At 44.5% G+C, this 16,762-nt stretch overlaps 1 protein-coding gene across 1 annotated transcript; it reads right to left on the bottom strand.

Moving 5' to 3' along the window:
• Nucleotides 1–12,051: 12,051 nt before the first annotated feature.
• On the bottom strand, nucleotides 12,052–14,148 carry CCIN (calicin). The gene has a single exon (XM_043565533.1). It carries the CDS (start codon nucleotides 13,880–13,882, stop codon nucleotides 12,116–12,118), a length of 1,767 nt encoding a protein of 588 aa, XP_043421468.1. The 5' UTR covers nucleotides 13,883–14,148; the 3' UTR covers nucleotides 12,052–12,115.
• Between the last annotated feature and the right edge of the window lie 2,614 nt (nucleotides 14,149–16,762).

Raw genomic sequence — 16,762 nt, 5'->3', positions numbered from 1 at the left:
TAGCATATAGTGCAACAATGATTTCAGGAGTAGATTCCTTAGTGCCCCTTACCCGATTAGCCCATCCCCCCTCCCACAACCCCTCCAGTAACCCTCAGTTTGTTCTCCATATTTATGAGTCTCTTGTGTTTTGTCCCTCTCCCTGTTTTTATATTAGTTTTGTTTCCCTTCCCTTATGTTCATCTGTTTTGTCTCGTAAAGTCCTCATATGAATGAAGTCATATGATTTTTGTCTTTCTCTGACTAATTTCACTTAGCATAATACCCTCCAGTTCCATCCATGTAGTTGCAAATGGCAAGATTTCATTCTTTTTGATTGCCGAGTAATACTCCACTGTATATACGTGTGTGTGTGTGTGTGTGTGTGTGTGTGTGTGTGTGTGTATATATATATACACCACATCTTCTTTATCCATTCATTCGTCGATGGACTTTTGGGCTCTTTCCATACTTTGGCTATTGTTGATAGTGCTGCTATAAACATGGGGGTGCATGTGTCCCTTCGAAACAGCACACCTGTATCCCGTGGATAAATGCCTAGTAGTGCAATTGCTGGGTCGTAGGGTAGTTCTATTTTTAGTTTTTGGGGAACCTCCATACTGTTTTCCAGAGTGGCTGCACCAGCTTGCATTCCCATAAACAAAACACTTCTAAATAGTCCATGAGTCAAAAAGTCTGTAGGGAAATTAGAAAATATTTTCACCTGAGTGAATGAAAATACAAATATAAAGTTTGCAGGATGTAACGTAGTTTTAGAGAAAAGTTATTAGTATTAAATTCTGGTATTAGAAAAGAAGAAACGTCTTAAGTAAATAATCTAAGCTTTCACTTTAAGCAACTAGAAATAGAGCAAAGTAAACCCAAAGGAAGCAGTAGGAAAGAAATGATAAAGAGCATAAATCAATAAAATTGAAAACAGAAAAATAGAGAAAATTAATGAAATCAAAATCTGGTTCTTTGAAAAAATAATAAAATAAATCTCTAGCAAGACTGAAGATACAAATTACATGCAATACTCTGCAACATTAAAAGGATAATAACAGGATGTTATAAACAACTGCACATAAATTTGACAACATAAGTGAAATGGACAAATACTTGAAAGCCACAAACTACCAAAACTCACCAAAGATGAAATGGATAATCTGCACAGTCATATGACCACTTAAGAAATGGTCACCTCCCGAGGGAAAAAAAAATCTCCAGAACTACCTAGTATTGTCAGCCAAATATTTAAGGAAGTAACACCAATTCTAAGCAATGTCTCCTGAAAAAGAGAGAGAAACAGAGACAGAGAAAAGGGAGCACTCCTCAACTCATTTTATGAGGGAAGCATTGCTCTGATACTAAAACTAGACAAAGGGAGTACAAAAAGAAAACTATAAATCAATATCTCCCAAGGACAGGGATGCAAAAATCCCCTGACAGAATACAGTCCCTGACTTAATGCTGGCTCAGTGTATAGTTTTTCAACTTTATGATGGTGCAAAAGCAATACTCATTCAGTAGAAACTGTTTGAATTTTGAATTTTGATCTTTTCTCAGGCTAGCGATACAACACTCCCTTGTGATGGTAGCTCCAGATCACAAGAGTAGACAACAAATATACTTAGAATGATTCTGTACCTATACAACCAATCTGTTTGTCACTTTCAGTACAGTATTCAATAAATTACATGAGATATTCAGTGCTTTATTATAAAATAGGCTTTGTGTTAGATGACTTTTTCCAACTGTAGACTCATGTAAATGAGCCTGTTTAAGTTAGGCCAGGTTAAGCTATGATGTTTGGTAGGTTAATTGTATTAAAGGCATTTTTGACTTGAGTTGTTGTCAACTTACAATGGGTTTATCAGGACATGACCTCACTGTAAGTCGAGAAAGATCTGTATTAGCAAGTTGAATCTATCAACATGTAAAAAGAACAGTATATGATGACAAAATGGAGTTTATCTCAGGATGCAAGCTGGTTCAATATTTGAAAAACAAATCAATGTGGGGTGCCTGGGTGGATCAGTCAGTTAAGCGTCCCGCTTGGGCTCAGGTCATGATCTCACGGTCTGTGAGTTCAAGCCCCAGGTCAGGCTCTGTGCTGACAGCTTGGAACCTGGAGTCTGCTTCAATTCCGTGTTTCCCTTGCTCTCTGCCCCTCCCCTGCTCTCTCTCTCTCTCTCTCAAAAATGAACATTAAAAATTTTTTTTAAAAAGAAAAGAAAAACAAATCAATGTAATCCACCACACTCAAAGTCTAATGAAGAAAAATCACATAATTCACACAGAAAAAAATTTGACAGATTTCAACATCTACTTATTACAGAGTCTCATCTATGAAAAACCTATCATGTTAATGATAAATTTGGCATATTAATGGTGAAAGACTGAATGCTCTTCCCCTAAGATCAGTGACAAGTTAAGGATATTCCCTTACCACTCCTATTCAATTTTGCACTGGAAGTCCTAGCCAGTAAAGTAAGATAAGAAAAAGAAATAAAAGGCGGTGGGTGGGGGGATGGGTGAAATAGGAAGGGGATTGAAGAGTACACTTATTGTGATGAACACTGAATAATGTATAGTGTTCTTGAATCACTATATTATATATCTGAAGCTAATATAACACTGTATGGTTTTTCAAAGAATTTTAATTAACGTTTATTTATTTTTGAGACACAGAGAGAAAGAGAGCATGAGCGGGGAGGGGCAGAGAGAGAGAAGGAGACACAGAATCTGAAGCAGGCTCTGAGCTATCAGCACAGGGCCCCACGCGGGGCTTGAATCCACAAACTATGAGATCATGACCTGAGCCGAATTTGGATGCTCAACCGACTGAGCCACCCAGGCGCCCCATAACACTGTATGTTAACTGTACTAGAATTAAAATTTTAAAAGAGTATGCAGAGGAAGGAATGAAGTTGTCCCTATAATTGTCTATACAGAAAATTTCAAGAAATCTGCAAAAAAACCTCCTAAAATTAATAAGTTGCAAGATACACGGTCAACACACAAAAATCAATCATATTTTTCCATACTAGCAATGTATAGTTAGAAACTAAAAATTTTTAAATACCATTTACAGTTAGTTCCCTACGATAATTTTACGAGTAAAATAAAAATGAGCGAATATATAGTAAATGGAATCCAGCACTATATAGAGGGAATTCTATAGTTCCTGAGTCCAGTAATTATATAAAAACATACAGTTTTTTATATAAAAATATGTCATATGTTGGGGCGCCTGGGTGGCTCAGTCGGTTAAGTGGCTGACTTTGGCTCAGGTCATGATCTCGCGGTCCATCAGTTCGAGCCCCACGTCGGGCCCTGTGCTGACAGCTCAGAGCCTGGAGCCTGTTTCAGATTCTGTGTCTCCCTCTCTCTCTGCCCCTCCCCCATTCATGCTCTGTCTCAAAAATAAATAAACATTAAAAAAAAAAAGTATGTCATATGTCATAGCCAAGTTAGGTTTATACCAGGAATGGATGAATGGTTTTGCGTTGACAAATTAATAAAAGTGACTTGTCCTTATTAATAAAGGAGACAACTTGTGTTCATTTCACTAGATGCAGCAAAAGTATTTGATAACATTCAATATCACAATAAAAACTCTTAGTAAATTTGGAATAAAGGCAATTTCCTTAAAGAGATAGAAAGTCATTACACATAATATAATTGTGTATTTGGAAAGTATAGCAGTACCTACAAATATATTTTTAAAAAATTTTTTTACATATTCTGGATACAAGTTCTTTGCTAGATAGGTGACTGGCAAATATTTCTTTCACTATGTAGCTTGTCTTTTCATCCTCTTAACAGTATCTTTCCTGGAGCAAAAGTTTTTCATTTTGATGAGGTCCAATTTATTATCAATTTTTTAAATGGATCATGCTTTCAATGTCATATCTAGGAAATCTTTGCTTAACCCCAGGTTACAAATATTTTCTCCTATGTTTTCCTCTAAAATTTTGTAGTTTTGCTTTTTACATTTAGAGCTATGATTCATATTAGTGGAGAGAAGATATTTACCACATGTACAACTGATAAAGGGCTCACATCCAGAATATATAAAGATGTCCTAGAAGTTGCTAAATACAAAGTCAACATACAAAACCCAGCTGTATTTCTATACATATTCAACTATGAAAAGAGGAAATTAATTTTTATTTATTTATTTTAAATTTTTTTCAATATATGAAGTTTATTGTCAAATTGGTTTCCATACAACACCCAGTGCTCATCCCAAAAGGTGTCCTCCTCAATACCCATCACCCACCCTCCCCTCCCTCCCACCCCCCCTCAACCCTCAGTTTGTTCTCAGTTTTTAAGAGTTTCTTATGCTTTGGCTCTCTTCCACTCTAACCTCTTTTTTTTTTTTCCTTCCCCTCCCCCATGGGTTTCTGTTAAGTTTCTCAGGATCCACATAAGAGTGAAACCATATGGTATCTGTCTTTCTCTGTATGGCTTATTTCACTTAGCATCACACTCTCCAGTTCCATCCATGTTGCTACAAAGGGCCATACTTCATTCTTCCTCATTGCCACGTAGTCCTCCATTGTGTATATAAACCACAATTTCTTTATCCATTCATCAGTTGATGGACATTTAGGCTCTTTCCATGATTTGACTATTGTTGAGAGTGCTGCTATAAACATTGGGGTACACGTGCCCCTATGCATCAGCACTCCTGTATCCCTTGGGTAAATTCCTAGCAGTGCTATTGCTGGGTCATAGGGTAGGTCTATTTTTAATTTTCTGAGGAACCTCCACACTGCTTTCCAGAGCGGCTGCACCAATTTGCATTCCCACCAACAGGGCAAGAGGGTTCCCGTTTCTCCACATCCTCTCCAGCATCTATAGTCTCCTGATTTGTTCATTTTAGCCACTCTGACTGGTGTGAGGTGATATCTGAGTGTGGTTTTGATTTGTATTTCCCTGATGAGGAGCGATGTTGAGCATCTTTTCATGTGCCTGTTGGCCATCCGGATGTCTTCTTTAGAGAAGTGTAGGAAATTAATTTTTAAAAGGATACTATAAAGTATACCTACATGCATGTGTACAAATTTTTAAATGTCAGGTAGAATAAATCTAAAAAAAGTATGTGACACCTCTACAAAGTAAAGAATAAAACTTTAAGGGAAATTAAAGAAGACTCTCCAAAGTAGAGACATATACCATGTTCATGAATTTTAAAAATTGATATTGTAAATATATCAAATTTCCCTAAATTGATCTCTAAGTTTAGCACAATCACAACCAAAATCCCAACAGGTTTTCTGTGGATCCTAATGGTCTAATTCTACTAAACTGTGGAGGATGTGATAGAGCTTTGGTAATGTCAGTAACTGCTGACTGTGGTATTGGCATAAGATCAGAAGAATAGACCAATGAAATAAGAGAGCTCATAAACACATTTCTGACACGTGATTTACAACAAAGGTGGCACTGCAGAGAAGTGGAAAATTGGCACTGGGGCAGTTATATAGCCATATGAGAACTTTGTAACCCCGGGGTAAAGAATGATTTCTCCAAGTATCAAAGAGCAGTAACAAAAAAGGAGAAGACAAATCAGGCTAATTACAATGAAAATGTACCATTAAGAGTGAAAAGACAAGCCACAGAGGCAAAGAAGATATCTACCATATGTGTAACTGATAAAGGGCTCATATCCAGAATATATTAAGAATTCCAACAAGTCAATAAAGAAGACAGAAAAAAGAAATGAAGACTTCACAAAAGAGGAATTCCACATGGACAATAAACATGAAAAGACGCTTAACCTAATTATCCAACTAAGAGAATGCAAATTAAAAACCACACTGAAATACCACTTAATATCCAATTGGCTAGGATTTTAAAAAGTCTGACCAATAGCAAGTATTGGCAAGCCTGTAAAGCAACAGGACTTCTCATATACTGCTAATGGCAATGTTAATTAACAATCACTTTGCAAAAATAATTTGGCATTATCTTACAAATAAGACAGTAATTCCACTCCTAGGTATATGCCCTAGACAAACTTGGTACATGTGCACCAAGATACACTCACAAGAACAGCATTGTAATTGTAATGGCCCAAACTGGAAACGACCCACATGTCCATCAACAGGAAACTAGATAAGGAAAATGACATATTCGTATAAAATAGCATACAGACGTGAAACGGATGGAACTAAACCTACATACAACAACACGGATAAATTATAAAACATAATTTTGAATGAAAGAAGCCAGACACAAGATAATTCATACTGTACAATTTTCTTGTGAAGCTCAAAAACAGTCTGACCTAATCCATACTTCAGAAATGCCTATTTAGATAATAAAACTATATAGAAAACCCAAGAACACATTATCCTAAAGGTCAGAGGGGAGAGAAGAGATTATAATCTGGAAAGGGGCTAGATAGCTTTTGAGGTATTGGCAATGCTCTATTTCTAGCACTCAATAGTGGTTACAAGGATATTTACAGTAACTCATTAAGCTACACGGTCATGCATCATTGCTTTTCTGCATGCGTTGTATTCACAATAAGAAGGGTTATTGAGCATGTGTCTTATTTCTTGGTAAGTGTTCTAACTTACATGTGATGTGTTTACTTTGTTCAAAGATGTAACACTGATCTTTCGGAAGTAAATGTGGAATGTTTTATGTCATCCTTTAAATGGTGTAAAATACGCAACTAGACATGGGATGATGGAGCTCCTTCTCAGGAATGAGAGAGGTGAAGATGTAGAGTAGACATGCTTGGTAGCAGGTATTTTCTAAAATACTTTTTTTTTTCAACGTTTATTTATTTGTGGGACAGAGAGAGACAGAGCATGAACGGGGGAGGGGCAGAGAGAGAGGGAGACACAGAATCCGAAACAGGCTTCAGGCTCTGAGCCATCAGCCCAGAGCCTGACGCGGGGCTCGAACCCACGGACCGTGAGATCGTGACCTGGCTGAAGTCGGACGCTTAACCGACTGCGCCACCCAGGCGCCCCTAAAATACTTTTAACAAATCTTGGACATTCTAATTCTAACATAAATGGGTAGGTAGGAAAGCATAGACTTGCCATGAGTCTGTGGCCTAAATGAAATAGTACACTATGACTGTCAGTGTTGCTGAGCCACACTGTCTGTGTTTTGTCCTCACGGGACACTTCCTCAGGGAGAATGCTTTCTCTGAGAACAGTGGCATGCAGAAGAGGAAAGGTTATTAAGCAACTGTCATAAAATAAGCCCATGAAAAGATGCTTAATATCATTAGCCATCAGGGAAATGTAAATCACAACCACAATGAGATGCCACTTTGCTCCCACCAAGATGACTATGTTTGGAAAGAAAGATAATAAGAAGTGTCCACGAGGACGTGGAGAATTTGAAACGGTCATACATTGGAAGTGGGAATGTAAAATGATGCATCTGCTTTGAAAACAGTCTGGCAGTTTCTCAAATAATTGAACATAGAGTTACCATATGATCTAACAATTCCACTCTGAGGTGTATATCCAACAGAAATGAAAACATATGTGAACACAAAAACTTGCACATGAATGTTCACAGAGCATTCTTCATACTAGCTGAGAAGTGGAAACAACCCAGATGTCCATCAGTTAACTGATAAATGAGTAAATAAAATGTGGTCTATCCATACAGTAGAATGTTACTCAGCCATAAAAAAGGAATGACGTACTGGTATATGCTATGACATAGATGAACCTTGAAAACATTAGGCTAAGTGAAAGAAGCCAGTGAAAGAGTCATATATTGGGACACCTGGGTAGCTCAGTCGATTAAGCATCTAACTTGATCTCAGCTCAGCTCTTGATCTCAGGGTCGTGAGTCCATGCCTCGCGTTGGTCTCCACGCTGGGCATGGAGCCTACTTAAAAAAAAAAGTCACATATTGTACGATTCCATTTATATGAAATGTGTAGGACAGGCTAATCCATAGAGACAGAAAGGAGACTAGTGGTTGCCTAGGGCTGGGAAGATGAGGGAGTTAGAAGTGACAGCAAAGAGGTTCCAGGCTTCTTTTGGGGGTACTGAGAATGTTATAAAATGGTGACAATGATTGTACAACTCTGTGAATATCTAAGAGTCACTGAATTGTACACTTTGGTTGAATTGTATGGTATGTGAATAATATCTCAATAAAGCTTTTCAAAATATGTCATCATTCCATCATGCTATTTAATATTTCTGAACAACCTAACTTGGACAAAACACCCCAGTTTTTAGTATTTTTTTAACCTTTATTTATTTTTGAGGGATTGAGAGAGAGAGAGAGAGAAAGAGAGAGTGCACCGAGCAGGGGAGGGACAGAGAGAGAGGGAGTCACAGAATCTGAAGCAGGCTCTAGGCTCTGAGCTGTCAGCACAGAGCCCGTCGCGGGGCTTGAACACACAAACTTCAAGTTCGTGACCTGAGCCGAAGTCGGACGCTCAACCGACTGAGCCATCCAGGTGACCCCAAACACCCCCAGTTTTTAACACCAGACTTCACACCTTAATAAAAAACACTGGATAAGTAGGAGAAAAATACAACAAACTCTTCTTTGGATATTGGTGTCTTGATGAAAGGAGGAGGCTTCACTGATGCTTCCCTGACATCAGTTTATACCCTTGTGTGGCATCATGAGGCAGTACATCCTAGGAAGATGTGGGTAAAGGTGTGTGTGTGTGTGTGTGTGTGTGTGTGTGTGTGTGTGTGTGTGTAAGGTGTTGGAAGAATAATTTTGAAAGGGAAGGTGGGAAAAGAGAACTAGAATGAAATCTCCACCACAGGTATATTCTTAGGTAGATTCATTTTAGGAAAAAAGTTGAAGATCTGAAAACTGATGCCCTAAAAATTGTACATTGTCTGAATTTCCCTTGGAAAGACTTCATGTGCCCGAGTTTGAAGACCAGAGTTGTCGTTCAAAAGTCTAGTCTTTCAAGACCACAATCTCTGCTACGAATTGCTAAAGTTTCCCTTGTGGCTAAAGCCGAGAATTTGACTCTACATTCAGCTCTGCCAGCCTCCTCAGGGTAGTAAGCTTCCAATGTTGCAGCCTTATGGTCTAATTTTAAGGTGGGAAGGGGTTAGGAAAGAAGGAAGAGGGAGAAAAGAAGGACCACTTGGGTCAATAGATCAAATTAGAATCCTACCATGCCAAAGATCTCCCTTTTTAGCAAGCACCCTAGTGATTCTGCTGCAGCGGGGGGACAGGTCAATTCTGTCCAAGACTGCAAGGGAAAGAACTGACTGAGAAAAGGACAAAGAGGACAGTGTTGTCAGGAGACGGTTTGGTGGCATGATAGGAACAGAAGCCAGACTGAGTGGTTTAGAGATTGATCTGGAAGCAAGAGGTGGAGCCAGAGAATAGATGCACAGGAAGCTCAACTAAGGAAATAGATGAGCAGAGAGCAAGAGCTGGACTTCAGGGCCAAGGAGGGTTTGTTTCCAGAAAAAGACAAACTTGAGAATATTTGTGGAATAAAGAGAGAAAATCAGGAAGGGGGTGTAGAGAGAGAAGGAACTGAGGGTCCTGAGAAGTTGTGAGGTGACAAAACGAGACCCAGGGGAGGGGATCAATGCTGAATCCTGGAAGGACAGCTCTTCCTCTGGGATGCAGGAAAGCAGCAGAAGGTCTGGAGAGTTTTGGTAGATGTGGGCTTGTTCATGGAGCTCACATCATTTGACCTCTATTTCTCTGGACGTGTGGTGGCAGAATGAGAGGTAAACAGTTGAGAAAGAGGAGAGAAAAGAGTGGGGCCCCAGGACACCAGAGAGGGTTAGAGAATCAGCCGTGGGGAATGGCACCCGGAGTCAGCGAGAGGTGACGCGGTGGCCAGATAAGCCTGGTGGGGTGGGGGTGGGGCAGGTGGGCTTAGCCACATGGATCTGTAAGGTGCTGTTGTTCTTCCAGCTGGAGGACGGCAGTGAGGTAAGCAGAGGTGGGGGCTACCCAGCGCTGAAGAAGTGAGAAGGGTGGGAGAAATTCCAGAGAAGAGGTCAGCTGTGAAGTGGAAGGTCCTCGCCTGCAGGGAACAAAGTAAGACGGGGCAGAAGGCAGGCTTTGAAGCCAGAGACCACCCAGCAGTGAGGTCAAGAAGATGATGCGGAGCAGGTCAAATGGGGCTGAGAGGCAAAAAGAAGGGGACGGAGCAGGTTTGAACGACAAAGCTACCTAAAGCGTCCTGTACTAATACGGTAGCCACTAGCCTCCAGGGTCCTTACGTGGTTGGTTAGTCCAAATGCGTTTGTGCTGTAAGTGTAAAGTACACACGATTCCCAAGGCTTCGTACGAGAAAAAAAGAATGTTAAACATCTCAATAAATGTTTGCCCTGATCACTTGTTTAAATAATACTTGGATATATTGCGTTAAATAAGATACGTTAACGTTAATTTCACCTGTTTTTTACTCTTGTAGCATTGCTTCTAGAAAAATTTAAATCACATACGTGGCTTGCATTATATTCCTGTTGCACGGCACTGCTATAGATACTCCCTTACTGGGGCATGGATTGTCTGTGTCATGCCCGCGGCCCCAACGCCCGGAACAAGGACCTGCACAGAGAGGCCTCAGTGAATGGTGTGCATGTGAACTGATGAGAGGATGAATAAATCAATTCATGAATGCGTGAGGGGAAAAAATGAGGATTATATATTAGTACGCAAATGAATGAAAGGGGAACAGAGATAGTTAGAATTGAGGACTGCTCATCAAAGCTTTGAGGTAAGGAGTCTCAGAGAGCATTTTATGGGACTTTACTAATATAAAGGCTCAAGAACCTGGACCCTTGCCACACTCTTATTTTCCTTTAAAAAAAATGATCTCTTTTGGCACTTTTATATATGCCAGGACTGTCCTAGGCATTTACATGTATTAACTCATTTAAGCTTCACCCTATGAGGGAGGTGGTGGAATTGGTATTTAAATCAGGCCAACTGGTCCCAATGTCTGTCCTCCTAACTACTATACCATCCTGTCTCTCTTAGCCCCTCTCATCCCCAAGTTTCTCCAGCAGAGACACATTAGTCCCCCCTTTATCTACAGGGGATCTGCTCCAAGACCCCTAATCGATGCCTGAAACTGCAGATGGTACTGAACCCATCGTATTATGTTTTTTCCTATAGAAGCATTTCTCTGATAGAGTTCAATGTATAAATTAAGCACAGTAAGAGACTGACAACAATAACAAACGATGGAACAATTTTAACAATATGCCGTAATGAAAGTTGTGTGAATGTGGTCTCTCTTTCTGTCTCAAAATATCTTATTGTGCCGTACTCCCCCTTCTTGTGATGATGGGAGATGATAAAATTCCTGCGTGAGGAGATGAAGTGAGGTGAGTGACCGCGTTGTGACATAATGTTAGGCTCTTACTGTCTTCTGATGATACATCAGAATGAGGACCATCTGTTCCTGGATCACAGTTGACCATGGGAAGCAAAGCCACAGAGAAGGGGGGACAACTATATAGATTTGTTTTTTCTCCCTTTACTGATCTCTCTTTTGCTCGCAGTCCCTCAAACCCTGTATTCCTGGAGAAAGTTTTCCATGAACTTTGCTTACTGAAAACAACTGTAAGTAACCCCCCAACTTCCCCACAAATAAGACACAAACACACGATGGCTGCATAGTCAAATACAACAGCCAAGTAACCATGCCTCCTCTGTTCCCTCTGCCTCCATCCCTGAGCCTTTCCCACACCACCTTCTTCGCCCAGACCGGAGTCTCCTGTCCCAAACCTAGGATCTGCCCTCCCCTGCCTTCCTGGGCAGACTCAAGGGGAGTGAGTGTTGGAGGAGCCTGAGGCTCTAAGCAAATGCTTTATCTTTCAGTCTAGTAGATGCCAGCGGAGAGGACTACAGAGGATAGAATGGGGGCTTTCCGGACACCACCTTGGCCAGTGCCCAGGAGTTGCTTCAGTCCCACCCACCGGGGACTCCATTCCAGCCTCAGCTTGGATCCCTCCAGGGACAGAGTAGCCCTGAATTTCCACCCACTGGGAGCAGCCCTAGCCCAGGATCTCCTCTTTCAGGGCCAAACATAGACTGGAACACTAAGAAGGAACCAACAGGCCACCTTCCTCTCTTTCTCTCATTAAATTGTGAATAATAATGCATTTACTTATTCTCCCACTTAAAAAGTTGTTTAAATCCTTTGAAGAATCTTGCAAGGCAGCTTGGCTAGACAGCAGGCAGGACAGTCCAGTGCTTCCGGTGGGGGGGCCAGGGTCTTCCACTCACCCATCTTTTGGTCCAACAAGTAGGCGTTTGGGTTGATGGTGTAGTCCTTTGTCTGGACATCACTGGCTGTGGTGACACCCCCACAGACAAACACTTTGCTGTCTCCAATGGAGCATATAGCATGGGACACATCCAAGGGGCAGTTGTTGGGCAAGAGAGGCACCGAGGTGGTTGTCTTGTTGGCCTTTATCTTCTGCAGGTTGATTTCCACACTCTGCCGGTGGCTGTGTACACAGAGGATGTTGTCCTGATGGAAAGAGAGCAAGGGCCGGTGGTTGAACTCAATGGGGAAGGTGATACACTGGACCACATCCCCAGTGGTGGTATCAAAGCAGTCCACCACTCCAACCCGAGAAATGTAGCCCTTCACCAAGCACCGCCCAGTGACAATGTACAGGTTCCGGTCACCCTTGGTGATCACGGCTGTGCCATCCATAGGGATGCTCATCTTTCCTGCCAGGCACCAGGCCTCCTTGTGCTCATCATAGCGATAGATGTTGGAGACATACCGCCTTGGAGCAATGCTCCCACCCACTGAGTACACTGTCCCCCCGCAGGTCACCATGGTGTGGAAGACAAGCCCAATTGGCAGGTCTGGCAACTTGGTCCAGGAGTTGTCATCCATGTCGTACCGCCAAGCTGTCTTCAGCCCTGAAATCTGCTCAGTGGTGCCACCAGAGATGTAGATGTAGCGACCAGCCGAGGTGGCGCTAAGCGCCGCGGCCCGATAGGGCATCTCTGACAGCTTCAACCACAGGTTCTCCTGGATGATATAGGCAAACACGCCATCATTGAACTTGCCATGGGCCTTCTGGCCCCCTAGGATGACCACCGAATCAAGCAGGGCGCCTTTCCGCTGGTAGCTCAACAGGCTGCATGGCCTCTCCTGTTTTCGGTCCATAAGGACACTCTCAATCAGGGTCACATGGGCCGAGCTGTTCTCCATGCCCATCAACTTGTTGCTGGCAAACATCAGTGTCTTGTTGGAGACGGCATTAAGGTTGATGTAATTGAAGAACTTCTTGAAATACTTCTCCCGCTCATCCTTCCGGAAGTGCACCCAATTGATGAGTGCGCTGAGCGCCTGGTCCTCATTGAGCACATGCAAGTTTTCATCTCGGAGCAGGCGGCCAAAGATGACAGGTGGACAGCGCATGAAGTGCATAGAGCCCTCAGGACTCGCCCAGTAGTGGAAGTTGTCACGAATGCCAGAGTAGGCCAAGTCTGATACCTCTTTGAGCTCAAACAACTCAGCCAAGAAGAGGTAGCGCAAGCAGTTTGCTCGGCGGATGGACTTAATCAGGAAGTCATTACAGTGGATTCGAAGGCGTGGTGTGTTGAAATACTGGGCCCCACGCAGGAGCTCCTCCACGTTCTGCTCCGAGATCACCACCTTGCCGCTGTAGAAGTAGTCCAGGAGCTGGTCCACTGTGGCCGGACTCAGGTAGTTGGGGTCAATGGTGATAAAGAGCTCATCGGTGGTCTTCATGTCATTGCTGGAGATGAGGCTCTTCACCAGTGGAGAGACAGCAGCCAGCACGTTGCGATGTGCAAAGAAGACATGGTGGTCCACAGTCAGGGCCATGTCCCAGTACTCTTTGCGTTTCCTCTGTTTGTTCAGGTTCTGCAGCACGAAGCTGTTGTAGTTTTTCTCCGTGAATTCCAATTTCATGGTGCTTCTTGCTGGTTGAGGCAGAAGATCAGCGGCAGGTACTGGAGAACAGACTTTCTCACGCCTTTGGGATTCAGATTGATGGTTGTTTGCAGAGCAGTTGATCGGAGAGGAGGGGGGGCTGGGAGAGAGGGTGATGTCATAGAGTGGATGAGGGCATCACAATGCCAGCCCCCTGAGGCCCCTCTCAGAGGCACAGGACCTTTCTCCCCTTTGATGGCTCCAACGTGCCACGGCTAGATCCCCTGCCAGGACCTGATGCCCTGGGCCCAGAGCTCAGGAGAATGGGTTGCAGCTCTAATCTGGGACTTTCCAAACTTAGTTCAAGGTTATATCCGGAATGTTAGAGCCAGTTTGGGTGGAGGGTGGTATGGGAAGGGAAGAGGGGAAGCTGAGGGAAGAAAGGAGATTTTTGGATTTAGAAGAATCTCCCCATGGATAGGAGGGAAACAGACCCAGAGAAGGGAAGGGACTTGCTCAAGATCCCACAGCAGGTTGGAAGTAGACCAGGGCCTGGAACTCAAGCCTTCTCTAACTCAGTGTTCTTTACTTTCCAGGAAGCTCCTAACTCCCTAGCTCTCCCCAGTCTCTGGTTCTCAGGTCTCGAGGTCCCTTTCTCTGCCAAGGCTCCTGGCCATCAGAGAATTTCAGGCTCTGTCCTTTGCCTTCTGACCTTTGCAGCCATGGACACCGTTTTTCTTTTTTTTTTTAATTTTTTTTTTTCCAACGTTTATTTTTGGGACAGAGAGAGACAGAGCATGAACGGGGGAGGGGCAGAGAGAGAGGGAGGCACAGAATCGGAAACAGGCTCCAGGCTCTGAGCCATCAGCCCAGAGCCCGATGCGGGGCTCGAACTCACGGACCGCGAGATCGTGACCTGGCTGAAGTCGGACGCTTAACCGACTGCACCACCCAGGCGCCCCCACCGTTTTTCTTTAAAATGGAGAGACAGAGGCTACTAGTTGGAGCAGGGATACAGGAGTTAGCCACACACTGGGGGATGGGAGGGCCTCTGAAGCTCTGATTATTTCAGTTCCACAGCAAACTGGGACCTCCTCTCCACATTTCCAAGTCTATAGTCATGCAGCTTTGGGAGCTGCGGTGGGTCAGCTCTCTCCATCAAGTGTGGACTTGGACCAGTGGCTCAGACTCTTCTAAACTTCGGTTTCCTCATCTGTGAGATGGGAATAATAATACCTGCTTCAAAGATCCTTAAGAGTTTAAATCAGAAGATGACTAGACAGTGTTAAGCACAACGTCTGGCGGGTAGCAAACGTCCAATAAATGTTAGCTGCCGTTACTTTATTAATCTATTAGTTCGCCCAGGGCTGGTGTCCTTGGCTGCTCCCTTCCTAAATGCCTCTCTTCGTCTGGTTGGCTTGTGATGGTGGTGGGGGGGTCTGGAATCCCGCGTCCCCTCTGGGGCAGGGGGGCTCCCCGAGCCCCTTCCGGCCACGCGGTGGAGCTGGAGGGCCATCTCCGGCCACTGAGGCCCCGACTGCCACGCCGCTCCTCGCTCGCAACCGCAGCGGCTCCAGCTGGGAAAGCGGCGCCCCGCCCCGCTCCGCCCCGCCCCCTCTTGCCACGGGGTTCCGCGCGCCCGGCCGCCGGTGGCAGGGCCTCCCACGTTCACCACCCGGCCTCCGGTGCCCGCTTTACAGGTGGCGGCCCCGGGGAGAAGCCGTCTCAGACTCGGGGCGTCACCCCTCAGCAACCCGGGCGGGCGTGGGGTTCCCCGAGTGCCCGGCTCCTGCGGAGAGTGGAAGAGCCCGGGGGCCCCACCCGCACCAGCCTTTGGGGGCCCCCAGCGAGGGGCTCAACTCGCAGGCGTTTGCGGGGATGGCCAGATGTCACAGAGAGGACCTGGGCCCGGAGCCCCACTCCTGACCCTTACGTCGTCCTTAGCGCCCCCACTAGGAAACCAGTGTTGCCTGGAGCGTGGGGAGCGTGAGCCTGCCGGCTCTTCCCCTGCCCCGCTTGGTCCACTTATTCATCGTCTCTGCACCACATCCTTCCAGTTTAGACCTGGCTTTTTCTTTGGGGATTTGACAGCTTGAAAAGTATTTAAAAGTACTTACGTTTGAATGCTGAACTTGTTCACCTTGATACCTGAATGGAATAGAGGCACTCAGTCTCTTGACCTATCCCTGCACAAGGCTAAGAACTAATGTTTTTTCCCATGAAAAGAAGGCTGACTTCAGCCCCTCCACCACAGACTAGCCGCGAGGTTTAGGTGGACCCCTCTCTGTCCGTTTTCTCCATGTGAGGCTAACTGAGCTCTAAATGCTTCACCAGCCCTGATCTCGCGAGAGGTGGCTGCCACCTGGGTGCAGGTGAGACCTCTTGGTGTTGATGCCGGCCGCTTTTTTCATCCATTGGCATCTAGGCTTGCCCTTGTGAGAGGCCAGCAGACCTCACCTCCAGGGGCGTTTCAACCAGTAGAGGATGGGTGGGGTCAGGCCTGTGGTTGCATCCACCCCTTTGCCCCCATATCTTTCAGAAGCCTTAGGGGCATTTTGGTGGAGGATGTGGCCGCGCCCCTTTACGTTTGTTTCAGGCACTAGAACACCAGGGCAGGAAGTCTCTCCAGTTACGAAAGTTGGGCACAGGGGGTGTCACGGGACCTGAGAAGATCCGGTAGACTTAACTCTTTGTGCCAGACCTGGTACAGCCCGACAGACTGCAGCCCCGAGTGGGGAAGGGAGCACAACTCTGAGAGCACAGGGCTAGAGCCTGGAGCCAGGGTTCCTAATCCCTTCCTCTGCTCTCTGGCGACAAAGGAGAACTGGCGATCTGGCTTGTCTTTGGCTCTTATTGATTTTGGGAGTTGCTGTCTTTAAGAGATCCATTAAAGAAGTGAAATCAATGCCCACCCGCTCA

Source organism: Prionailurus bengalensis, chromosome D4 (genome assembly GCF_016509475.1).
Source record: "Prionailurus bengalensis isolate Pbe53 chromosome D4, Fcat_Pben_1.1_paternal_pri, whole genome shotgun sequence".
Lineage (NCBI taxonomy): Eukaryota > Metazoa > Chordata > Mammalia > Carnivora > Felidae > Prionailurus > Prionailurus bengalensis.
This window is presented reverse-complemented; position numbering and strand designations above follow the sequence as displayed.

Coding starts and splice junctions, on each gene's coding strand:
- CCIN (XM_043565533.1), bottom strand. CDS start 13,882: ATGAAATTGGAATTCACGGAGAAAAACTACAACAGCTTCGTGCTGCAG.